The 22847-nt window shown below is 35.7% G+C and overlaps 1 protein-coding gene across 3 annotated transcripts in view; it reads right to left on the reverse strand.

The window, feature by feature from the left end:
• Positions 1-22847, reverse strand: part of LOC145662765 (proton-coupled amino acid transporter-like protein pathetic) — a 1517009-nt gene that overhangs the window by 152461 nt on the left and 1341701 nt on the right. For 2 of the 3 annotated variants that reach the window (XM_081728636.1, XM_081728637.1), the window contains one exon: positions 14535-14810. The exons of the other annotated variant lie outside the window; for it this stretch is intronic. In XM_081728636.1, the coding sequence (XP_081584762.1) occupies positions 14535-14810 (276 nt within the window). The remainder of the gene's footprint in view (positions 1-14534; positions 14811-22847) is intronic. 3 annotated transcript variants of the gene reach the window in all.

Consider the following 22847-nt stretch of genomic DNA (forward strand, 5'->3'; position numbering starts at 1 on the left):
TTTGAGCGTGCATAGACAATTCAACTTACATCCTTGAGTGATTAGCCTGGTTTTCAATTCATCCCACTCCTTTTGCTTCATATAAGGCAGTCTTCGTTAAGTCATTGCTGTAGTATACTCCTTCAGTTCAGTTAGAAATTCACCTGCACAAATGTTTGAATCGAGAGTTACAACGTGTTCATCAGATTAACACGTTAACTAAATGTAAAGTGGTTTTGTCATGTTTGAGAAGTTGTTTCCGAAGAAAGCAGGATTGCTATCAAAACGACAGTATTATCTGGAGTATAACTCAAGAAGAAACGTCAGTTACTACCTATAGTTATTAAACGTATGTGTAATTCGTGGCGAACCGCATAGAGAGAGAGAGATTCAAATATGGGGGAAAAAGAGGAATACATTCTCATATGCAAGATTAAAATTAGAAGAACAAATAATCGGACAGGATTCATATTCCAAGAAAGATTGTGATTTTGTGAAGGAAAAGAATCAAAGTTCCTCACTAACTTGTGATCATCACATCTATAGTTGTAGAACTCTTTCTGAAGCATCAGACGATTGCACAGAGAGAGAAAAATCTTCTTTGAAGAATGAAGAACTAAAAAAAAAATCATATATTTCGTAGACGGTTTTCTAACCCAGAACCTCTATGTCATGAAGCCACAACGCTAACCACTATCCACAACCATTCCTTGACAAATCATGTACATTCTTCTCGTATATCTCAAGAACGCAACACTTTTGTGGCATTAAAATTGGAACTATACTTTTATTTTATTGGGAATAGTTTATATAAAAATGAATGCGTGTATACGATTTTTTGTTTGTTTGTCCGGTATACAAATCCACATCGTTGACTTGGAATACTTGAAACTCATTTTATTAAAGAAACCCCAGCTTCGAAAAGACCGTAGAATCTATACAAATCTTGGTTTGTATCCTAAGAGGATGGAGGGGGGTTTAAAAGGGAAAGAGATGGTATAATATATTTGACGAAGTTTTGAATTTAGCTAGTTGAAACTCGGTATGTAGCCTCGTTTGTAAAAATAAGTTGACATATACATATGGCTTACAATCTGAAAAAAATACTATAGGGGTAAGACATCCTTAGGAATGAAGGGGTGACATGTAAAGATAATCGAAAATGGCATATATTAGCGTCGAATCCATAGTTTTTTGGGTTGCTAAGATGAATAGTGACACTTCCGATGCCATCTAAGTGCAAGTTCAGTTGCCATAATTTTGAGGTGGGGTTGAGAGGGGGTGAAAGATAAAATATCCAAAATGACCGAGATTATCGTCGAACCTGTAGTTTTTTCGGGGTAACTAGGATGATTGGAAATAGTCCTAATGATATTTCAGCCCAAGTTCAGTCAGGAATGTGCGTGTCAGCTGGCACAGGAATCGAGAGGCAACGGCGGAGGCGTTGCTAGTAGTTATTTATTTTACTCAACTCTACTTTTCAGAGGGGCAACGCCGAAGGGGTTGCTGTTTGTTACTTATTTTGCTCAATTCTTTATTTTCAAATAGTGTGCATAAATATTATAGTTCCCGAGTGAAGCACTTTTACTAGTTCATTATAAATGCTCAAACAGACGTTGCAGTGTTCAAAAAAGTTTAAATATCTAAAATAAATTGAGCGTCATTATCCTAAAATACAGGATGATTTTTTTTTTAAAAAAAAAAAAAAAAAAGCTCACGGATTTTACTTGGGTGTAGAATTTCTAAGTGAAGTCCGTTTTTCATGTGGTTTATGGCAAATTCAGTGAGAAAGTCTTCTGTCGTTTTCAGCGGTACTGTCTGTTAGAGACCTGCACGGGCCGAATTTTTCGGCCCGAGCCCAATCCGGCCCGAACGTACCTAGGCCCGGCCCAGCCCGGGCCCGAAAAGTTTTGGAGATTTTCGGCCCGAGCCCGGCCCGGCCCGATAAGTTTTTAAAATTCTTGGCCCAAGCCCGGCCCGAGCCCGATAAATTTTAAAAGTTTTTGGCCCGACCCCGGCCCGATAATTTTTAAAAAAAATTAGCTCGAGCCCCAATCTTTCTCAAAATGTAGTACTAAATTTGACCTAACCCTCAGAAACATTTTCTAAACTCTGGTTCACAACCTGACGCTTGCCTCCCGAATGGTACCATTGTTTCCTAGAACTTTGCCTGTCATCGAGAGAACAAAAACTCCGTTCCCCCTGTAACAAAAATCTAATTTAATTGATTTTTAGCATAAAGTGAAGATGGCAATATTGTTTAGCGACAGGCAAAACATTCCCATCCCTTCTTATCATATTTTGAGTTCAGTGAAGGTCAAGGTCAGAGCTCAATTTACCGCGCAATGCCTGCAATCCTGCACTTCTTCAACGTTTGGCTCTATTCCAATTATCGTTTAACGAAAGTCAATAATTATTAAAGAATTGCAATTGATCGGCCCCAGCCCGGCCCGATCTGAAGAGAAATCAGTGTCCGCCAGCCCAACCCCAAGCCCGGTCCGGCCCAAAGAAATAACAGTGTCGGCCCGCCCAAGCCCTGGCCCGGCCCAAAGAAATAGCAGAGTCGGCCCGCCCAAGCCCGGCCCGCGGGCCGGGCCGGGCTTCGGGCCTCGGGCCAGGCCCGGCCCGTGCAGGTCTCTACTGTCTGTATCGCAAACAAGCACAAAATGATGGTTAGCAGTGAAGTTGTGAATATAAAATGCATTGTCGTAACTAGGATCTTTTCCTAGGGGCGGGGGGCACGGCCTCTTAGTTCTGAAAATTGAAAGAATCTTTTAGAAGACTTTGTTATAATGTTTTATATACAGCATGGTCGGGAAATGGGGTTACCCCTATTTGGTGTTTTCTGATGGTTTTCAGGACGTTCTTACCTGGAGATGCTTAATGAGTGGTTGGTGTCTCAATTGGAAGAAAATTGTATCAAAGACACTGTTGTGATACAACAGGATGGAGCATCAGCGCACTTCGCGATGCACGTGCGCAATTACTTGAATCAGACGTTTCCTGGCCGCTGGATTGGAAGAGGTTGTGCATCTTCACCAGCTCCCTTTGCCTGGCCTACAAGAAGTCCCGATCTGACGACACCAGAAAATACTCTCCGGGGTTTCATAAAGTAACAAATAAAAAACACTCGATAGCGCACAACGCAGGAATTACGAGCAGCTGTAGAACACACCTTCACCCTCGTGACTCCGAAGTATCTCCGCAAAACATCTGCGAGAACTTGGCGGAGAACTCAGCTTTGTTACGACATGGATGGTGATCATATCGATGTTTATGACTCTTAAGACTTCAAGGTAATTATGTACAGACATTCTACCATAACTAACACTATACTGTTGAAACTAAAGGGGGGTACGCCGACTTCCGGACCACCCTTTCGTTCTGAGTCCCCCTTACTCCGCATTATCATATCTTCAAGTTATTTAGTTCTAACACGACACTGACATGTAACATTCCAGTGAAAATCTATTACATAAAATCTATTGCTTAAAATTGTATACTTCCTATCTTCTGTTGCTATTAAATAACTACCTAAAATCTACTCTAATTATGAAAACTCATAATTTTCTATTACTGTTTTACGCGTGCAATTCTTAGTGAAAGTACATTATTGGTAAACCTTAACTATCATGTTCCCAGTTTACTCTTACATCTAATAGAAACACAAATAAACATACAAGTGATGATATAATTTAAAATCTTATATATATAATTTTTTATATATATTGAAAATCAGTCATGGGCTAATATTTATATATTTCTGTATTTAAAGTGTAAAATATTTTCATTTTGAGTTTTACAATAAATCGTTGTTATTATACTAGTGTTGCAGCTTAATTACACAAACCTTTGCGAACTAAGAAATGCAATCATTTTTTATACAGAAAACATTTTTAACTAAAAAACAAATAATGGTATGTAAAACTACCGAATCGGAGAAATATAGTTAGCTAACTTGTAACTTCCCGTACAACTTTAATATTAAGAAGAATGCAAATAGAAGAGAAGCAGGTCAACAATACGGGAGGAGAAGACTTGTAGACGGGCTTGAGGGACTCGTTTTCCTATAAAAGATGTTTGTTTTCTATTATTTTCTCAATTAAATATTAAATTACACACGTTACCATTTAAAATTTTCGGGAGGACCTATGATAAGTGGCTCTGATGGACAAGTAGAAGTGATTGTAAAATTTGAAACAACAAACATTTAACGAGAAAAAGACGTAACCAGCAGAATTGATTGGTAATAGTGTTGATCGCATTGTTTTAACAGAGAAAGAAAGCGAATTAAATGGTATAAAAGGACTTATTTTAAATCATTAAATCAAATTTTATAAGCAATATATTCAACGTCTTGGAGCATATATAAGTCAACTCTTGTAATATTCTTGAATTACATACGAGCTTCTTAGCGTACTGTTGTAGTAGCATCATTAGTATCAACCCCATCGGGAAATATGGTTACAGCCAGGGGGCACCAACGGACGGGTCCACCGAATTCAGACCCTAAAAAATCTTATTTTTTCAAGATTGTGTTTTGGCTGTACCAGGGCGCACTTATGAAAAGTTCATTCGATCTGGACCGCATGCAATCTTAGTAACTTGACAGCAGGGATAACAGTGAGGCGGACGCGGGTGAACGCCGTCCCGTCTCCTCCAAAAAATATACACGGCATACCCCCGGTTCCTAAAAAATTACAATGGGCAAAGATAGGCAGGGGGACGGCTTCACGTCATACCGCTACCTACCGTCCCCCTACCTTTGCAGATCCACTTTTACCGCTGCTTGACAGACATTTGTGTGCTTTGTTAATAAAACTATACTAACTTTGACAGAGAAATTATTAATGTGGCTGAAAGATTTGATCTTACACTATATCTATATTCTATCCTTTCTTATAAAAACAATCTAGTTCTATAATTTTTTTCCTGTGAATATAGGTAAAGTAGGGGAAGTTGTGCGTTTCAGGGACACAATGTACCACGGGACATGGCACCTTTGGTCCTCCTGAATTTCGTATCAATTTTGCCTTCCTATCGCTGAATTCAGTTTTCTACACTTCATTTGGGCAACATAAAGTAATTGCATGTAGAGAGAAACAAGTGAACTGGAAAGCAATATATGGTTTTCGTATATCAAAGTATTTTTTCTGACATTTGAAGAGTATTTCTTGCTGCATATAAGTGGAAGTAACAAGTAAATGCTCCAGCATATTTAAGATACCTATGTATTGCTTCTACATTCTGATGACTTTAATTTATTTTGCACTCCTTTTGTTAAATTTACTTTTATTTATAAATAAGGCGATAATTGTTTAACAAATTAGTTGGCAATAATCGATTTATCATTAGAGTTATGGTTTCCCTAGGTACAATAATTTAAGTCCCTTGGTACATGTTCTCCCCCCCCCGTACCAAGAGACGAAATGACTTGCTCCGTTAAAATTCCTCTGGCTCTTGTTATTGCTGCGATACCCATGTAACTTTTACATTATGGAACTAAAATATCAGCTTATCAGGAACATTTTTTTTTTCTTTGGAATAGTACAAATATACTCACTTTTCAAAAACAAAATATAAAAAGTGTTCCTGGGCTGCACGACTTCCGCTACTGGAAATTATTTATCGTTTACTCGGATGCAGAATAACATCGTGTCTGTGTCTTGCAATATTGTACCTCTACCAACTTTCGACACCCTGCACAAAAATTTCTGGGTGCGCGCCTGGTTACAGTTTATACCTTAAGTCTAACCACAAACTTCAGTTTATAATTAATAATAATAATAATAATAATAATACGATATTGAATAGTGACTTTTGAATGGGCATTACATGCGTGTATGTATCGCTTGAGTTTAGCAGTTCAAGATTTCACCTTCTTCTTTCCTTCCTTTTTTTTTTTTTTTTTTTTAGTGCACCTTAATAATTTGCTTTGAGAATCTTAAGTATGCTATAAACAAGACAATAACAATGGCTTATCATACATATATAAACAAGAAACTCTTACTTCGTCAGTAATGTTAATTACTTGAAGCAATACAAAAATAATTTACATTAATGAAGCTATCAAATAAAAAAAAAAAAAAAAAACACATATAGCGCAAGTTGAGAGTTTGCTATACTGCCTACTATCACATTGGTCCAGGGATTTTATTACATCCAAGAACCAGACCACATTTTTTAATCGATGGGCGGACGAGTATAGACACTATTAAATATATGGAATGCAAGCGTCAGTAAAATTGTTATGCGTAAATTGAGGTAAATTAATAGGATTATTTTCGGCCAGTAGAAAAATTCTGGGGGAGGACCAACTTGGCTTCTAGGGGGGCCGGACCCCCAGGACCCCCTCTAGTTCCGCGTATGATAAAATGCAGCCGAATGGCTGTAGGGTGCTATCATATCTGCAGTGTAAGTACAGCACAACATATGAAACTGGATATTTCTCAAGTATGGCAATACGTAATGAGAAACAAGACCGATGTAGAAACAGAAGTACGTGTCCACACACACATGAGATGGCAAAGGGAAGCGACTGGTGAAGAACATGGTGAACATATTTACCAGGATATTTCTCAAATGAAAAAGCATTATCAAGGGAAGTGGAGTATAGTAATATGATAATCCAGTAATATTTGTCTGACTATTGCTGGACCTTACGACGGAACTTTCATGAGACAAAGTTTAGTAGGGAATCGGGAAGAAAACATTTTTAGGTAAGTTTCTTAATTTTTACTTACATCTATGCTGCTCATTCATTTGATTCCCTCGTGTACTAATACCGATTTTTAAAAACTGTATGTAAGAAACTATTATTGCGAGATCATGTCTTTATGGCAAATACATAATACGTAAGCTGAAATAGGCATGCACAAAAATCACTTTCACATGAAAACTGAGGCCGATGGAGAAATTCTGTAATTTGATTTGGATTCAGGGCCAAATTATCTTCCAGAAACAGTTTGTTATTCTTGTGACATAAACTTTATTTATTTTTTTGTATACCAGTGTGACCTGACAACTGACGACACTGGAACATCAGCAATTATATGCACGTACCATAGTATAAAGATGGCAGCATGTAATACTATGTTCGTAACTGTAAAGTGTAAAACGTCGAATGTCCCAATCTCGCAACTTTGATTGTCGATCGGGTGAAACATTTCGAGCGAAATCAAGTTCAACCAATTAATATTGACAAGAAACTTCCGGAAGGATACAATAACTGGCAAAGTTATTTATATCCCTTAATTGGAAGTAGACAGTTTGTAGTGTTGTGTAGGACATCTGGCTGTCACGCAAAGTGATTGTACAGTGGCCTGACAGAAGACTTGTGCCACAGTTTAAACACTAACAGATCGGAAGCGAGCACAGATCAAGAAAGTGTGGAGCCCTGCTTCCCCACCACCGAAGACCTGCATGGCATGGTTAATTGCGCTTGAATAGCTGTAGGTCTACTTTTTACTCCTCGTGAATATCAATATTGAGCGAGATTCAATATTTAACTAACAAGGAAGATCCATAAACCGTGAGGGTTGAATTTAGATGAAAATTAGTGACTAGATTCAGTTCGAGATGCTAAGTAACGTGGTAATAGTCACTCGATGCGTAAATGCTTCGTTGAGCTGCTACACCGACGCCATCTTGAAATCCAATAGGCAATGTCCAACAATACCCTTTTGGCATAAAAATGAAAAAGCTTTTGGTAGGTCTAACTTCAATATTATAAACCAAGGTATAGAATCTATATGTGGGAGTACTTCCAGTGCATGATCGCCGACTTGAAAGGCGCCATGTTGACTCATGGTCAAATATGATAAATGGCAAGGTGCTCATGTGGGGTATCAAATAGCACTGGAATTTACTCCTGAATCCATTTCCGTAACCAATATTTACACATCTGTTTTCAGTTCAGAGTTAAGAGCTCTATCACCCACAGGAACATATAAAAACTGTGCGAGTTAGATTTGTGTTATGAAACATGGTCGTGCGAGCAAATGCAGTGTTTTAACTAATGCAGTAGAAGTCACTTGATCCACAAGAACCACTATACCAATAAGATCTTGAGCCTAGTGAGAGAAATCGTTAATTAAATCGAAATGCCTGTAGAGAAAAATGGAATAGCGGCTATGTAACAAATTATACCTATTTCAAAGTGCGATGGAATAGACTGCTGGTCGATGAAACACATGTTTAATAGTACTAACGAGCAGAGAATACCGAAGGGATTGTTCAGATATATATTAGAAAATCCACCAGTAATCAGTAGGTCCAGGTCTCCTTTAGCGTAGCAGGCATAAGTGTGGGACTTGAACTGAATCAAACCAAAAATCTATTTTAGGCTATTTTACATGGTCCACTATATTGTGTTTTGTTCTCCAATATTGAAACCTTACGCAAAGACCCTCATTGTTGCAGAATATTGCGTTCCTTTCCAATAGTCATACTTGACAACCTATAATTTACCGTGCATATTACGAAGTTAAAATACTGTAATGTATTTTTCGTCAGTTTGTCTAAATAAAATCGATTTATCGCTGACGCATTGAACAATGAAGAGGATTTAAATTATCAATTCACAACCTATTCTTAGAATATACACCTGAAAACTTAGAATACACTTTTCTTGTGTCTGTTCTGCTATTAGTGTTAAGAGAATGTATACACACCTGCTAAGAAGAGATGGCAATAAAGATTGTTACAAGATTCAATATCAACTTGCAATCCATAAAACAAGCCTCTTTCTTGCTTTTTCCTTCAATATTAAATAATTAAATATCTGCATCTTTCCACCTTTAATGATAAAACACTCGCTTATAATAAGGGCGAGACTAGTTTTCATATCAAAACTGTGATAAATAACTAATTGTAGCAGATGTTTCAAGGATTTATTTATTATTTAAATCACACACTTGACAACTCAAGAAATTTTGAGACTTGTTTACTCATGTGTTTTAACACTTGCAATGACATATATGGCTATTCTTTGTGTTTGAAATAGAGATGCAAAAAAGCCGGCTTTTTTGAATCGATGGTTTTTTTTCACATAAAAAGCCGGCTTTTTTGGGAAAAAAACGAGAATTTTGGAAATTTTGGCTTTTTTCAACTTCATGATTTTTCTATCTAAATAGCTTTCTTATAGTATATTCTATAGTTAGATAAAAATTCCATGACCTGAATGTGATATTTCGCTCTGAAATTCACCATCAAGATGGATGGAGCACATGTTTTACGAATTAAAGCTAACATGAAGAATGTAGTATTTGAGGGCAGGGTGGATTGATTTAAATCAGTCTGATTTAAATCACGATTTTAATCAAGATTTAAATCACTTGATTTTTTAAATAAAAATCGTTGATTTAAATCAAATTCCGAAATGAATTAATTTAAAGTGAAAGTAAGTAAAATCCCGTTTCTCTTCTGTTATTTTGATTATGGAAGATAATAATCATAATACAATGAGACTCAAATGTATGTAAGCACAGTATGAAAACGAGTATCATATAGGGAACGATCAGGGAAAATTCCGTTTGAACGGGTTACGGGTGAACCCTGCTTTCTTCTCTTTGTAACGAATATTCGGAACCAAAAGGAATGGAAATGAGGAATGGCGAAAACTTCATGATGGGGAACTGCATAATTTATACCATTCACCAAACATTTTTAGGGTCATCAAATCTTGGAGGCTCAGGTGGGCAGGACATGTAGCTAGAATGGAAAAAAGTAGGAACGCTTTCAAAGTTTTAACTGGAAGTCCAATCGGTAAGCGACCATTAGGAAGACCTAGGCGCAGATGAGAGGACAATATTAAGATGGATCTCGCAGAAATAAGAATACAAAATAGAAACTGGATTCAGTTGACTAAGGATAGAAGTCAGGAGAGCTTTTGTGAACATGGCATTGAACCTCCGGGTTCCATAGGTCATCGAGCGAAATTTATGTACTTTATAAGTATTTCGTGCCGCTAGCTAGTTCCAATTGTTTAAAAATATGCCCCTGCCAAATATCAGTAACTTTCGTGAAAAGAAAAGTGTCATGTTGATAAACATTGCTGTACTTTTTCCTTAATGCTTAAGAAACATTGTTTGGGATTGAAATAGGTTAACGATTGGGAATTAATTCAAAATTAAGACCCAATACTTTCACAGAAATGACATAATTAACATTTAATACTATTTCCTAATGTTTTTTCTTCAGTTCGCGACTTATATTATACGAAGAAAAAGATTTGATTTAAATCAAAAAAAATCGATTTAAATAAAAAAAAATCAACAAAAATGATTTTTTTGAAAAAAATCATGATTTTTTCCACCCTGTTTGAGGGTAATTTTAGAGGCTATTTAACTTTATTTTAACTTTTGAGTTATCGACATCTTTTTTCTTCTCTAGTTTGTCATCCGTGTTTCATTTCTAAGAGCTTTTAGTACTCTAGCTTCTAGCGCAAAAGGTTAACTTGCCCGTCTTTCTATTTATCCGTCAAAGCGTACGTTTTTCAATATATCCGTCAAACCGTACTTCCACATTTCTGTTATACTGTAGCTGTGAAGTGATTTAGCAATAATTTTCCGGACACAACCTTGAATACCAATTTATACAAATAATCAGTAGCGGATTTAGAAAAGTACTTTAGGAGGTTTTTTTCTGATTGTTTCGTTTCCTAAAAAGTCCTAATTTTATTTGGGAAGTGCTTGAAGTTTATGAGTACAGGCATAACTAATATTTCGTTTCGTTTATATGTTTAGCAATAATCTTCCGGATACAACTTTAAAAATCATTTTATACTGAGAATCAGTGGCGGATTTAGAAAAGTATTTTGGGAAGGGTTTCTTACTAATGTTTAGTTTTTTTAAACATTCGTAATTTTTATTTGACGGGAGCTTAAAGTTTATGAGTAAAGGCATAAATAATAGATATTTCGTTTGTTGCAGACATTCCGTAACTTTGGGGAACGGGCTTCAGTCCGAAAGACCGCTCCCCTAACCTTCGCAAAACCGTCACTGCTGGTAATTAGTAATAATAACGATTTAAAAACAATAAAAAAGGAAGTCGCCCAACTCACAGTACACGCACTATTTCTACATTCACAGATGGAATGAAGAAAAGCTTTGTCAGAATGGTCGAATGCTGGTTGACAATACGAAACAAACCAAATTGTATATTTCTACATGCCTAAATGCGTGTTGTTTTATAAAGGAGCCAATATTGCTTAAATATATTGATAGAAATCGGCAAAATTTATCGATTGCCTACGTAGCTTCCAACATTAGCTTGGATTGGACTTTCAATGATATTACGTACCGGTACTAAATTTGTAATTTAATACCTCAGTTTTAGCGTACTGATTATGGTACGTTGACCTTTAAATTTTACATGCAAAGCAATAACAGGATTTTCCCGTTATTGTCTTACATTTCAAGTAATGACGGGATTTTCCCAATGGCTAGGGCGGGAGATTCTCAACTTAAGAAATTTACTGACCGCACTTCTTTAAGCTTATGGGAGTTCTTCCGGCATAACCCCGCTGTTGCATAATAACATCCAGGCGAAACAAACTTAGGCTATTTCTGTGAATATGTAATATAAATACATAAAGCAAAAAATCTAAGTCAAAAAAGCCTGGTTTAAACCAAAAAAGCCTGGTTTAAACATCCCCCAAAAAACGGGTTTTTGGCATATTCAAAAACAACCACGGTTCTTGCCAACTCTGCTTACTTTTGTATATAGGAGGTTAAAAAATTCCTATTATATACATTGGTTAATCCTGTGGAATTCATAATGTAAATATGTTGAAGAAAAATTGTTTGAAATATTTTTTCGAAATTCATAGTTTATTTTCGATGTTTTATATTATTATCAGCACCAACCACTAATTAAATGATTTTTTGTGTTATAGAGAAGCGATACAAAGTCTGTTTTATCAATTTAAAGCAGTATTTTGAAAAAAAGCCCAAAATTTTCGAAGCAAAAAAGCAAAGCAGAAAAAACCGAGTTTTTTTCCAAAAAAGCCGGTTTTTTTCCGAGCCCTTGCATCTCTAGTTTGAAATACTCTATGGGAATGTGGTGAATTTCTCCAATATTGTACTCCGTAATATTAAAAACCAACAAAGTAGACTTATTAGTTCTCTTGATTTTAGACTATTGTTTAGGGTTTTAAGACATAGCACGCAGAATATAGAGAGTTCTCCTAAAGACAATAATTGCAACTTGGGTGTTCAGTGAGGTGTATGGTGTCTGTCTCCGAATGACAAACGATAGTAGTACAACAATTTTGGTGCGGGCAGGCGTGTGACGTTCGGTACGAAAGCGTTTGTTGAGCAGTGGAACATTCGTTCCGTGCATAAAATGCGAATCATTAATCTGATAAACGTAGTCAAGTTAAATCAAGCAGTGGTGGAAAAATATAGTGTCGTGAGTGAGAATGGGGTAGAGGATAAGACATTTGCAGGTACATTTCTTGCACTGATAGCAAGCAAATATGATGGTAACGTTTTTCTAACAGTTAGTGACACATTAGATGTAGACACTGACACAGAGAGTGAACATGAAGATACGACAAACGAAATGGATTTGGAACAGATAACTAGTCCATCAATTAGTGAAATTGAGCCTTCTACGAGCGAGTATGAGATGTCATCCCCAAGCCGGACTAAATCTGTACGTGTAACAGAAGCTGTCGTTAAAAATACAAACAAACTCAGAAGCACGTTGCATTATTGAAAAAGAATGGGAAACATAACACTGTTGCAGCTGCAGCGAAGAAATTCAAATGCAATACGGCGTTTGTGTATAAGGCTTTCAAATTCCGTAACAATCCTCCTCGCTCTCATGTCATGTCTTTACTAAAATACGAAGTACTAAAAACATTCAACGTTTATCGCACTAAAGGACTTACGGTACATAATTATCATTTAAAAGCGTAGATGCTACTGACAGCGAGGAAATTGAACTATCAATTTCGTGCTTCTCGTGGTTTCATTAAAAAATTTAAAAAAGGAGCACAGGATTCGCTCACGATGGATTACTCAATTTGTAACGAAGAAAGATGTTGAAAATGAAGGTGAATTACTTGATAATGCCCAACATTTTGATTAAAATTATTAAAATAATACATGAGAAACCGTACAACAGCGAATGCATCTTTAATACTGATCAGCCTAGGTTTGAGTACGAAATGACCTCTGGTAGAACTTTGTCAGAAATAGGTGAGAAACATACACAGCAGTCGTTCAGTCTTTGGCCTCAGTGTGCCACACATATACCATCCAAATTCACATTTCCCCAGTACGGCTAGGCACACACACATATATATGTTTCCAGGAGCCTAAAGGCGTGTTCGGATCCAAAGTGAAACAACAGTTAGCTAGACAGACACCTTTGAACATTGTTATTAATGCGAGCAAATCAGGTAAATTCACTCGCGAACACGTCAAACGGTGGTTAAAAGACGTGTTTATTCCTTATGTGAAAGAGGATTCCCTGCTGTTGCTTGACTCGTGGAGTGGACAGACGAGTGAAGACGTGCGAAAATTGTTACATGAGAAAAACATTCGTGTGAAGTTATACTCCCAAAGACCACCAAATTTATTCAGTCTCTTCATGTGTACTTTTTTCGGCAATATAAACTGGTAATTCGGAGACTTGAGGATTATTTTCGACATAAATTCATTGTTTCTGGTACACCGAACAAGTTATATGACAGAATTTTCATCATGAAAATGCATTCTGCTGTGTATCATCAACTTTGTGCGCCAGTCCTAAAGGATATGCTTGCATACGCATGGCAAAAATGATGGTACGTCACAAGAGCAATAGATGGTTCATTTATAAATGCTCTGGAGACTATGTTGCAAGTAGAAAAGAGTGTCTGTGCTCCATGATGCTGTGTACTAATCACTTCGTTATGGATCTCCATCATCACAACTGAAGAGCAAAAGATCAGTAGGTTAATATCTGCTTATGTGCACCAGCTTATATTATTTTTCTGATAATTTTTCTATTAATTTTCCTATAACTTCAAGACATATCCTTGTAAAATCATATGTGCCGTTGGACCTAACTTATATTACATCATTTAAGTGCTATGCATAATCGCAATATACAGACCCATATATATATATATATTAGTTTTTTAATTGAAATGTACTGTAAGTCTTTTATAATAATATACCCATATAAGCTATTAAACTTTTATAATTTTTACTCCATTAGGTAAATTGCATTGCGTATACTTGCTTTTGATTCTCAACTATAATGAGTGATATACAATTTATCTGAATTGTTTTGTATCTTGTTTTGGAGAATGGTGAATTTAAATGAAACTGAAGAACACATCTGGAACACTACTTGTGGTTGGTGGATCATAGTTTGGGAAGCTTTGCTTTAGACGACCATTTTATTTCTCTTCAATCATGTGCTCTTTCAGATTTATAATCGTGTTGCATAATAAAATTAATAACAACTTTGTTGTCCTTTTATCGAAACTTGTTTTACAAGATCAGGTATAATGTCCCTATTGGCATGCTCACATACACTCAAATTATATTTATACTTACGACGCCGATTGCCTCCATTGCAAATATTGTTGTGCTGAAGAACATCGGGAACTCATGGACGCTGGCTATATGAACTCTTTCATTCGGTGATGGAATATCACTTAGTAAATAATACATAGTGATTCCGATACCAACAGCCATAAAAGTATTAGCTATCATGGAACAAGGTGCTAAATACTTCAAATTCCTAATCCATCCAATAAATATAAGTGGAATGAGTAGAGAAGCAATGTAAATGCGATCATTTAAAGTTGCGAGGCAATAATGTTCAATAACCTGCAAGAAAATAAGTATTATGCAGAATTCGAAATACATGCTTGGAAAAATTTAAAAACCGACCAAGACTACAGATATTTGTAAACAAACTCGAACATATCAGCTAGAAAATGTAAGTATTTAATAAAATAAAAATTGCTGCATAAAAAGGGAACCAATGCAACAGTGTAACAATGCGCCGTTTGTAAAATTCATTGAAAACTTGATAAACTATTATGCTTCAAACTACGAATATATTCTGTACCAGCAACTTTTATCAGACCTGATATTCCAGAAGGTTAATCTTCTAATTATCCGACATTTAGCAAGTTGAGAAATTGTCTAAGTTTATTGACTACTTTCACACGGTAGGTTTAGAAATATAGTTTACACAAAATACCTCAAAATATTTTAGGGTGTTACAAGTGTCCAAATCTTACCAAAGTTTAGAGCGCTACATGTCAACGTACGAAAAATATTAATATTGAAAACCAGCTTTTGCTCTAGTCCTTCCAGACGCCTCGAAACCAAAATACAAGTTTTATACACCTACTGACAATAAATTTCACTTTCGATACAAGTATTGAAAACAAAATATGCAATAGGAAAACTGGTGTTTGATTGCACGTTGTTTGTACCTTACAATTAACTATCGGAGTACAGTATATGTATACGTGATGTTCTGATACAGGTGGATTTCACGAAGCGCTGCCTATGATCGCCGTGTGCAAAATTCATTGGAAACCTGATAAACTGTTCTAATGCTTCAAACTACGAATACATTCTGTAGCAGCAACTTTTATCAAGCCTGATATTCCAGAAGGTTAACAATAGTCTTCTTACTTATTATCCGACCTTTTCCTGTCTGGAGCTTTCCTCAAGTTATATCGATTTGCGTTTCCGTTCAGGATATCAAGCGATTGCAAATAAATGGTAACTGTTTCGTAAACAATATTCTACAAAGCAACAAATTTTCCTACAAAAGTTGTTTGTTTTTTCATGGTATTTTCGATGATATACCACTTAACACATTTTACTAATTGAATTTTTCAAGTGACACCTCATGCATACATGAAAAACGGTCCTGTGGGGCAATCAGAATACTCCATTAGTGGCATCCTCTGTCAATTTGGTTTATCCCTTCGCCTCTAATCGTTTCTGATTTATATATATTGAAGTGCTTTGGTGTTATTTCCGAATATCATGTATACAAGGACGCACCCACGGAATCACCTCAAAACTTCGTAGCTCCTTTTAAATAAATATATTTGTCTTTTGTATACATCAAGGACCCCATCCGGTATTGACAGATTTCAATCTTTCGATTTTGGGCTCCCCCCAACAAAAAAATTTATAATGTGTTCAAAAACAAAGATATGGTAAAATTAATTCTTGTATAACATGGAATAAATTGTAGAGCAACATAGGTGCAAAAATGCCTCATTTAGAAGCACATCAAAGAGAGATCGCAACAATAAAATGAAATTGCAACAATTGGGTCATCGCTCAAGAACGAAATATAATATGAAAGTCAGGTAACAAAAATATAGTGATTATCTCGAGACTAGATTCCGTTAATGTGCCAGTGCATGCGGGACAGGGGCAAGAACTGTGTTAGCCTCGAAGCTCAGAAGCAAATTTATGAGATAGGCCTATTCTTAAAATGCTTTGAATTGCTAGAAACGACAAACGATTAGGAATTGAAAAGTGGTACCCACCCCCCCTCATGTCTATGACGCACCCCCCCTCAATTGTCTATCCGTAGGTGTACTTCCATGAAAAAAAAAACTTTTCGATTAATTTTTACCCCCCCTCAAACATATTTATATAACCCCCCAAATATTTCAATGACGCAGTTTGCGTCATAGCCCCCCCTTGTGGGCACCCCTGTAACATTCCATATTCTTTGTACTGTAAATTAATGGAATCTAGGCCAAAAAGAAAAAAAAAACAGTATTTTTTTACTAGATTTTCACCTGATATTTTGCTCTCGAGTTTTAACGTTGTCCATATTGTTCTAACCAATTTTCGATGAGTTGTAACTTCGAAATGAGAACCCATATTAGTCTATAATTTAATCACATTTTTGTGTGAAAATTCACTTCAAAAAGTTATTTGAAGTTGTTTCCAACGCCTTGTATATTACACACGAGATATGAGAACCATCTCATTTTCTTCCAGTGCAAAGTACAATGAACTGTCACAAGAGTTCTCTAATGTAAGTTTTAGCATCTAATCATCCTCTCTTATTTTCTAAAATAAAACTCGTAATCTCTAAAAAGGTTATTCTATTAGGGACTTCATATTTTTACGAGGTGTATCTTCATAAAGAGATTTGTTTCGTGATAAACTGAGGATATTGTGCGGCCAAAGAAACAAAAGTTGACTAATACAGAAGGTTAGGATAATATAGTATTGGGGAAGTGCTAGTAAGATATATCACTTATAGCTTCCTTGTACTCGTTACATATATATTCGCATACGCATATATACGCATTTTTGGAATGCGTATGTATGGACTTCCTTTATTCTATGGACAAACGTTTTTTTTTTTTTTTTTTTTTTTTAAATTCGAAAAGTATATGTTGAAATTTAGCGTTTTCACGATTTTGGATAGCTCTACCTCTGAAACTATGTAGTTGTCCTTAAGGTTCATACGAACTTTTAGACATATTTTCATGTGAACAATTGGCTATTACAGTTTGTCTGTATAGTTGACAAACACCTGTATATACAGGGTGGGCCGTTTAACTTCACATGCCCTTGTAATTTTTAAACTAATGGCAAAAAATGTTGAAATTTCGTTCTGCGAAAATATCAGCAAGGGAACATTGTTTAGTATATTTTATATATTACGAACGGCAATCTTTATAAGAAAATACCTGAAACCGTCTCTTAAATGCAACAGTGACATTCATACATACAATACCAGAAACCAAAGCGATCTGGCACTTCCCATTCATAATACAGCACTTTACCATAAAGGTCCAAAATATACAGGAATACAAATTTATAACAGCTTCCCATCAACATAAGAAACTCAAAATCTGGTCACCTTTTTAAACCAAGACTAACAAAGTATTTACAAGAGCACTGCTTTTATACTATTGCGGAATTTTATGAACATACTCAAGCTAAAAACTTGTAGTTGTGTGAATCAATAGGAAGGCATTTATTTTATTATTTACATAAGTAGTCATACTTATTTATATATTATTGTAATCAAATATCTTCAATACGTGTTTCCTAAATACTAAATAAAAATAGCATAATGTAAAGAAAAAACTACAGATTCTCGCGCTATGAATAAACCAGGTAGATGCATACATAAGTTGTGGTATTTCTAAATATATATGTATCATGTTGTAAGACTAAAGTGATGTATAAAGAACTATAGTAGTAGTTTATTATATAGACAATAATAAGATTTGACATGTTCTATGCCACATGCATAAATGTACAGTAAGAGACACTTCTGGATGGTACAGCGGGAGACACTTCTGGATGGTACAGCCATATGGCGATTTACGGCTAAGGTGCTCCAGCAACTGAGTCCGAAGCATTTGTCGGGGAGCATGCAACCAAATTAGCTGTAAAGGAAGGCGGGTGGCATAATCGCCAGGAGCTGAAAATTCCCGTACACTTGGGCGAAATTCCCACTGCCGTCTACAGCATGATTTCTCCAAAATAAGATGAATTTTAGACGTGTAGTTCTCATGCCAAATATACTACTTGATATTCGTCCTATTCGTGAAGATTAAGTGCAACAACAAATGAAAGCCCAATCCTGTTGCTGTTGGAATGAACACCTTTTCAGTAGTTTGATCTGAAATGACTTTGCAAAATCTAAATAAATATTCTGCCACTTCAGGGGGGGGGGGGTTGGAAGAGCGAATGCTCCCCTCCTACAGTATGAAAACATATACTTTTAATCAAATGCTTAGCGAGAGTGAGCCCATTGGTATAGCGCTTTTATGATTTGAAATCTTGCTCGCAAGCCATCTTTTGTCAGAACTGACAACATAAAAGAACGGGAGATGATAATATGATGAAGGAGAAATACACTCACATGTGCAAATTCAGAATTGGAGACAAAATGTTCGGATAGCATCCATATTTTGTCGAAAATTTTGATTTTGTAAGTAGACATGTAAAAGCTCACCCGAACTTGAGAGCATCCCATTACCAGTTGTTGAATTCAAGTGGAGAACTCAGTTGAGAGCATCAGATGATTAGGGAGGGAGAGAAACATCTTAAGATATGGGGAACGAACAATGGAAAAAAATGGCAACTGGCCTCAACCGGACTCGAACCCTAAACCCCATGATTACCATGCCACGCCTTTGCTCACTCATCCACGGAGCCACACAGAGTGAGAGACGGTCATACGTCAGGAAAAGCGTTCGTTACGACCAGCGATTTATTTGTAGGGGGAAGCTAGGGAAATTCCCCGTCTCTAGTTTTTCTTTACTTGGCACTAACTTAATTACTGTTGTCCCAGCCTGAGAAGAATATTTTCCACCTCTCTAGAAAATTTCCTAACAATTTGCATACATTTTAACCAATACAAAACATTTATTCATCGCTGTTCTGCATAATTATAGTTACACAAAGGAATTATTTCCAATTCTATGAATTCCCGTACCAAGTAAACAGAAGTACTGAGTATGAAATTCTATATCTCGCGAATAGTTTTGCAGAAAATACCTAAACTAAATTTTCTATTGGGAACAGGGAGAAGCACACACGCGGGGCTTAGGAAGCAGATTGCGCCCATAAGATTTGATTTGGTCAGTAAGGGACATAAATTTACATTCAAATGGCCAAATCACACGTTTAATTATGCTATAATTTTACTTTTATGAACTCCAAATGCGTAGAACGAAGGCATTCTTTTTTGTTTGGAAGAATAAAATTATGGCTGAAGGTAGAAGAGATTGTGATCATGATCACTGATCATCAGACTGATTATGATCAGGAACAATGGACGCTACCAAGCAATGGCGTAGCCAGGAAGTCTCGAACGCCCGACATTTGTAGAAGTTGTTAATATAAGGCCTAAGATTGCGGTTTTATTTAAAAATTTTCCCGGGGTGAACCCCCGGACACATCCCAAATGAACATTTAGCCAGCGGTCCTCCTGAATTCAAATCCTGGCTACGCCCCTGCTACCAAGTGATATATTCTCTGTCACATAAGAAAATGCATGTTTTCCCTGGGATACTTTTTTTCCCCCATTACTATTAGAATGAAATCCCTACACATTCCTTGCTACCGTATCGCGATTTAATTAAATGTTTTAAGAGTTTTTAATGCTCAATCCCTAACCAAATTGATAACTGCATGATCTATCTCTTTGCAGTTCACTTAAAACACTATAGAAATATCGTAAAACTTAATTAAAGGAAAAACAGTTCTTTCACAGCGTGAAGTTTACAATTATTGCCATATACTTATAGCGTAGATGTTTCGTGTACCTTCTTGCGTAGCTCATTGGATCCGAGCAGAATTCCCATTCTCGCGACCTGGGTTCGAATCTTCGCTTTGTTATTTTTTATTTTTATTTTATTATTGATCAGATAGGACTCCAGTAGAAAGAAACATGTAGTTACAGTTCAAGGTGTGATTCGATATTCTGCAAGTATTATTTATTTTTTTCTTGTCAAGCAAAAAAATGAAGTAGAATTTTACATGCGTAAAACTTCTAGATTTGACTGTTAATAAGAGCGATGAATAAGATTACAGCTCAAAATAAATTGAATTCTCTTCAATTGTAGTCCATAATTAGCTATGGTCATGGAAATGGATTTAAACTGTTTTGTGTGTGATCAGCACATTGACTTCGATCATCCCTATTTCTGGAACTAAATATCACTATTTTTTTGTTTATATATAAAATTCTCATCCTTTAGTCCTTAACGAAACAGATTATTGTTCAAACTGTCACTATGGGATTACATTTCATTATATAAAGAAATGAAATTAACTATATATATATATGTATACTTTAAAATATCGAAAATAATATGACAAATATTATGAACAATTTTATAATAGAACTAAGCAATGTTTTATAATACACTAAACTGAATGAAATACAGGGTATTTGAAGTTAGCAATAATATTGACAGTAGATTCTGAAATACAAGTTTCTTGAACAGATAGGGACACTTCACCTTGAAATATACACCTTGAATTTGATTCTCGATAGAATCTGAAATATGTTAAGAACTTTAAACCTTGAATAACGCAACACAAGTTTGAATCCCATGGTTGTAATTGTGTCGTTACAAACTCACTCTCTTTATATAAATCAACCAATCTAAAGCCGGATCTTTGTTCAAAAAGTATTTTCTCTTTTGCGTATATTTCAGGGAGAACACTTATCGTCAACTTTTTATTAGCAAATGTAGCAACTGATCAAATTGAATAATATCCTGTATCTATGTATATAACCTGTATCTATGTATATAACAGAAATCATACGGTTGTTGCTATCGGTCCTCGTGGTCGTGTGCGCTAGCATTGTAGGCTGGAAACAAGAATTGCTTTTGTCGTGAGTTCAAATCCGGCCGAAGGAAATTTTTCTATTTTTTTAAATCGTTCATAACACTTTTTGTCAATAAAATATGATGAAAAAAGTACTCAAAAAGGAGATTTGCTTACTTTTGTGGAGATAAGTAGTAGTGGTAGTAGTAGTGGTAGTAGTAGTACAGAAGTGAAGATATATATATATAACTTTCCATGAAATCAAGAAAATAAAAAAAAAAATACTTCTAACTCTATTCAGAAGGTAGGTATATCGGCACGTGTCGAACCGAGTTGTTTGCTACGCGAAGTTATGCCTTCAAGCAAACTTCTGGCTATCGACTACTTAAGTCTTAAGGGCCACCATGCAGAAAGAAAGAAAGAAAAAGGTATGCTTATTTCATGGGGAGAACAAAATATAATAGTCTATCTGCTCCTTGACATTAAGTGTTTGAAACCAATGCTGTTATGAATATCCATTTTTCTAATTTCCTTAGGAGACTAAAGAGAAACGTTAATTCTCCTATATATGAAAGAAAAATATAGTATCTCATATATCACACAGATAACGAAATAAAATAGCATATTTATCTATGCCTTGGCATTAAGTGCTTTAAAATTGTTCAGAATATTTTTCCTTATTCCGATAATAAAAAGAAAAAATGAGAATTGTTAATTCCCATAGAAGAAGAAAGAAAAATATATTTATATTTATTAAACAAAAAGAATAAAATAAAATATATTTAAAATATATTAAAATAAAATATGACTAAACTAAGTAAAACGTTTACTCTGAATAGTCTCTGCAAGTAATTTGTAGAAAATTGTCAGAAATAATGAACATAAACTATATTAGTTGCCAATTAAAAGTGTAGCAAGTGATAGTTCTAAACTCAAGTAGAATATTCACTCTGCTTCATTTAAATAATAGACATTTTACAAAAATAATGATCTTTTGGCTGTATCGTAAATATTTTAGTAAATAAATAAATAAAATACATATGTATAATTTAATCATCGCAACTGGATAGCTGATTCTGTGGGTGAAGATAATGAATATTACTACAAATTGTTACAAAGGTGGGGGCCGCAGTGGCCCAGTGGAAGCCGGTGGGTGTAGCTAAGCAGCCTGTAGTGTTGTCAACGGCTCGAGCGGCTCGGCTCACGACTCAGTCACCTCAACATACCGAGCCGGTTCGAAATCCATAAAAGTGATTAGATGCTAATACAATATGAAGTATATGTTCTATAAGCCTTTCTCACAATTCTACTGCTTGGGGCTGAAATCAATCAATACTGAGGAAGTTAATTATTCGTCCCTGACTGAAAACTGTTCCGCGAAGACATCTTTAAACAAATCCCATTTTTATGGAACATAGTGAAATTGATCAAAGACAAGCGCTACAATTCGACTCAACTGACATTTGTGTGTATGTGCGGCCGTTTGCCTGTTCCACAACTATCTTTTATTGTTTTGGTTTCATTTTAATGAAAATTGGCTTATGGTTTCAACTAATAATCCTATTGTTT

This window comes from Thermobia domestica, chromosome 10 (assembly GCF_964235325.1).
Source record: "Thermobia domestica chromosome 10, izTheDome1.hap1.1, whole genome shotgun sequence".
Taxonomy (NCBI): Eukaryota; Metazoa; Arthropoda; class Insecta; order Zygentoma; family Lepismatidae; genus Thermobia; species Thermobia domestica.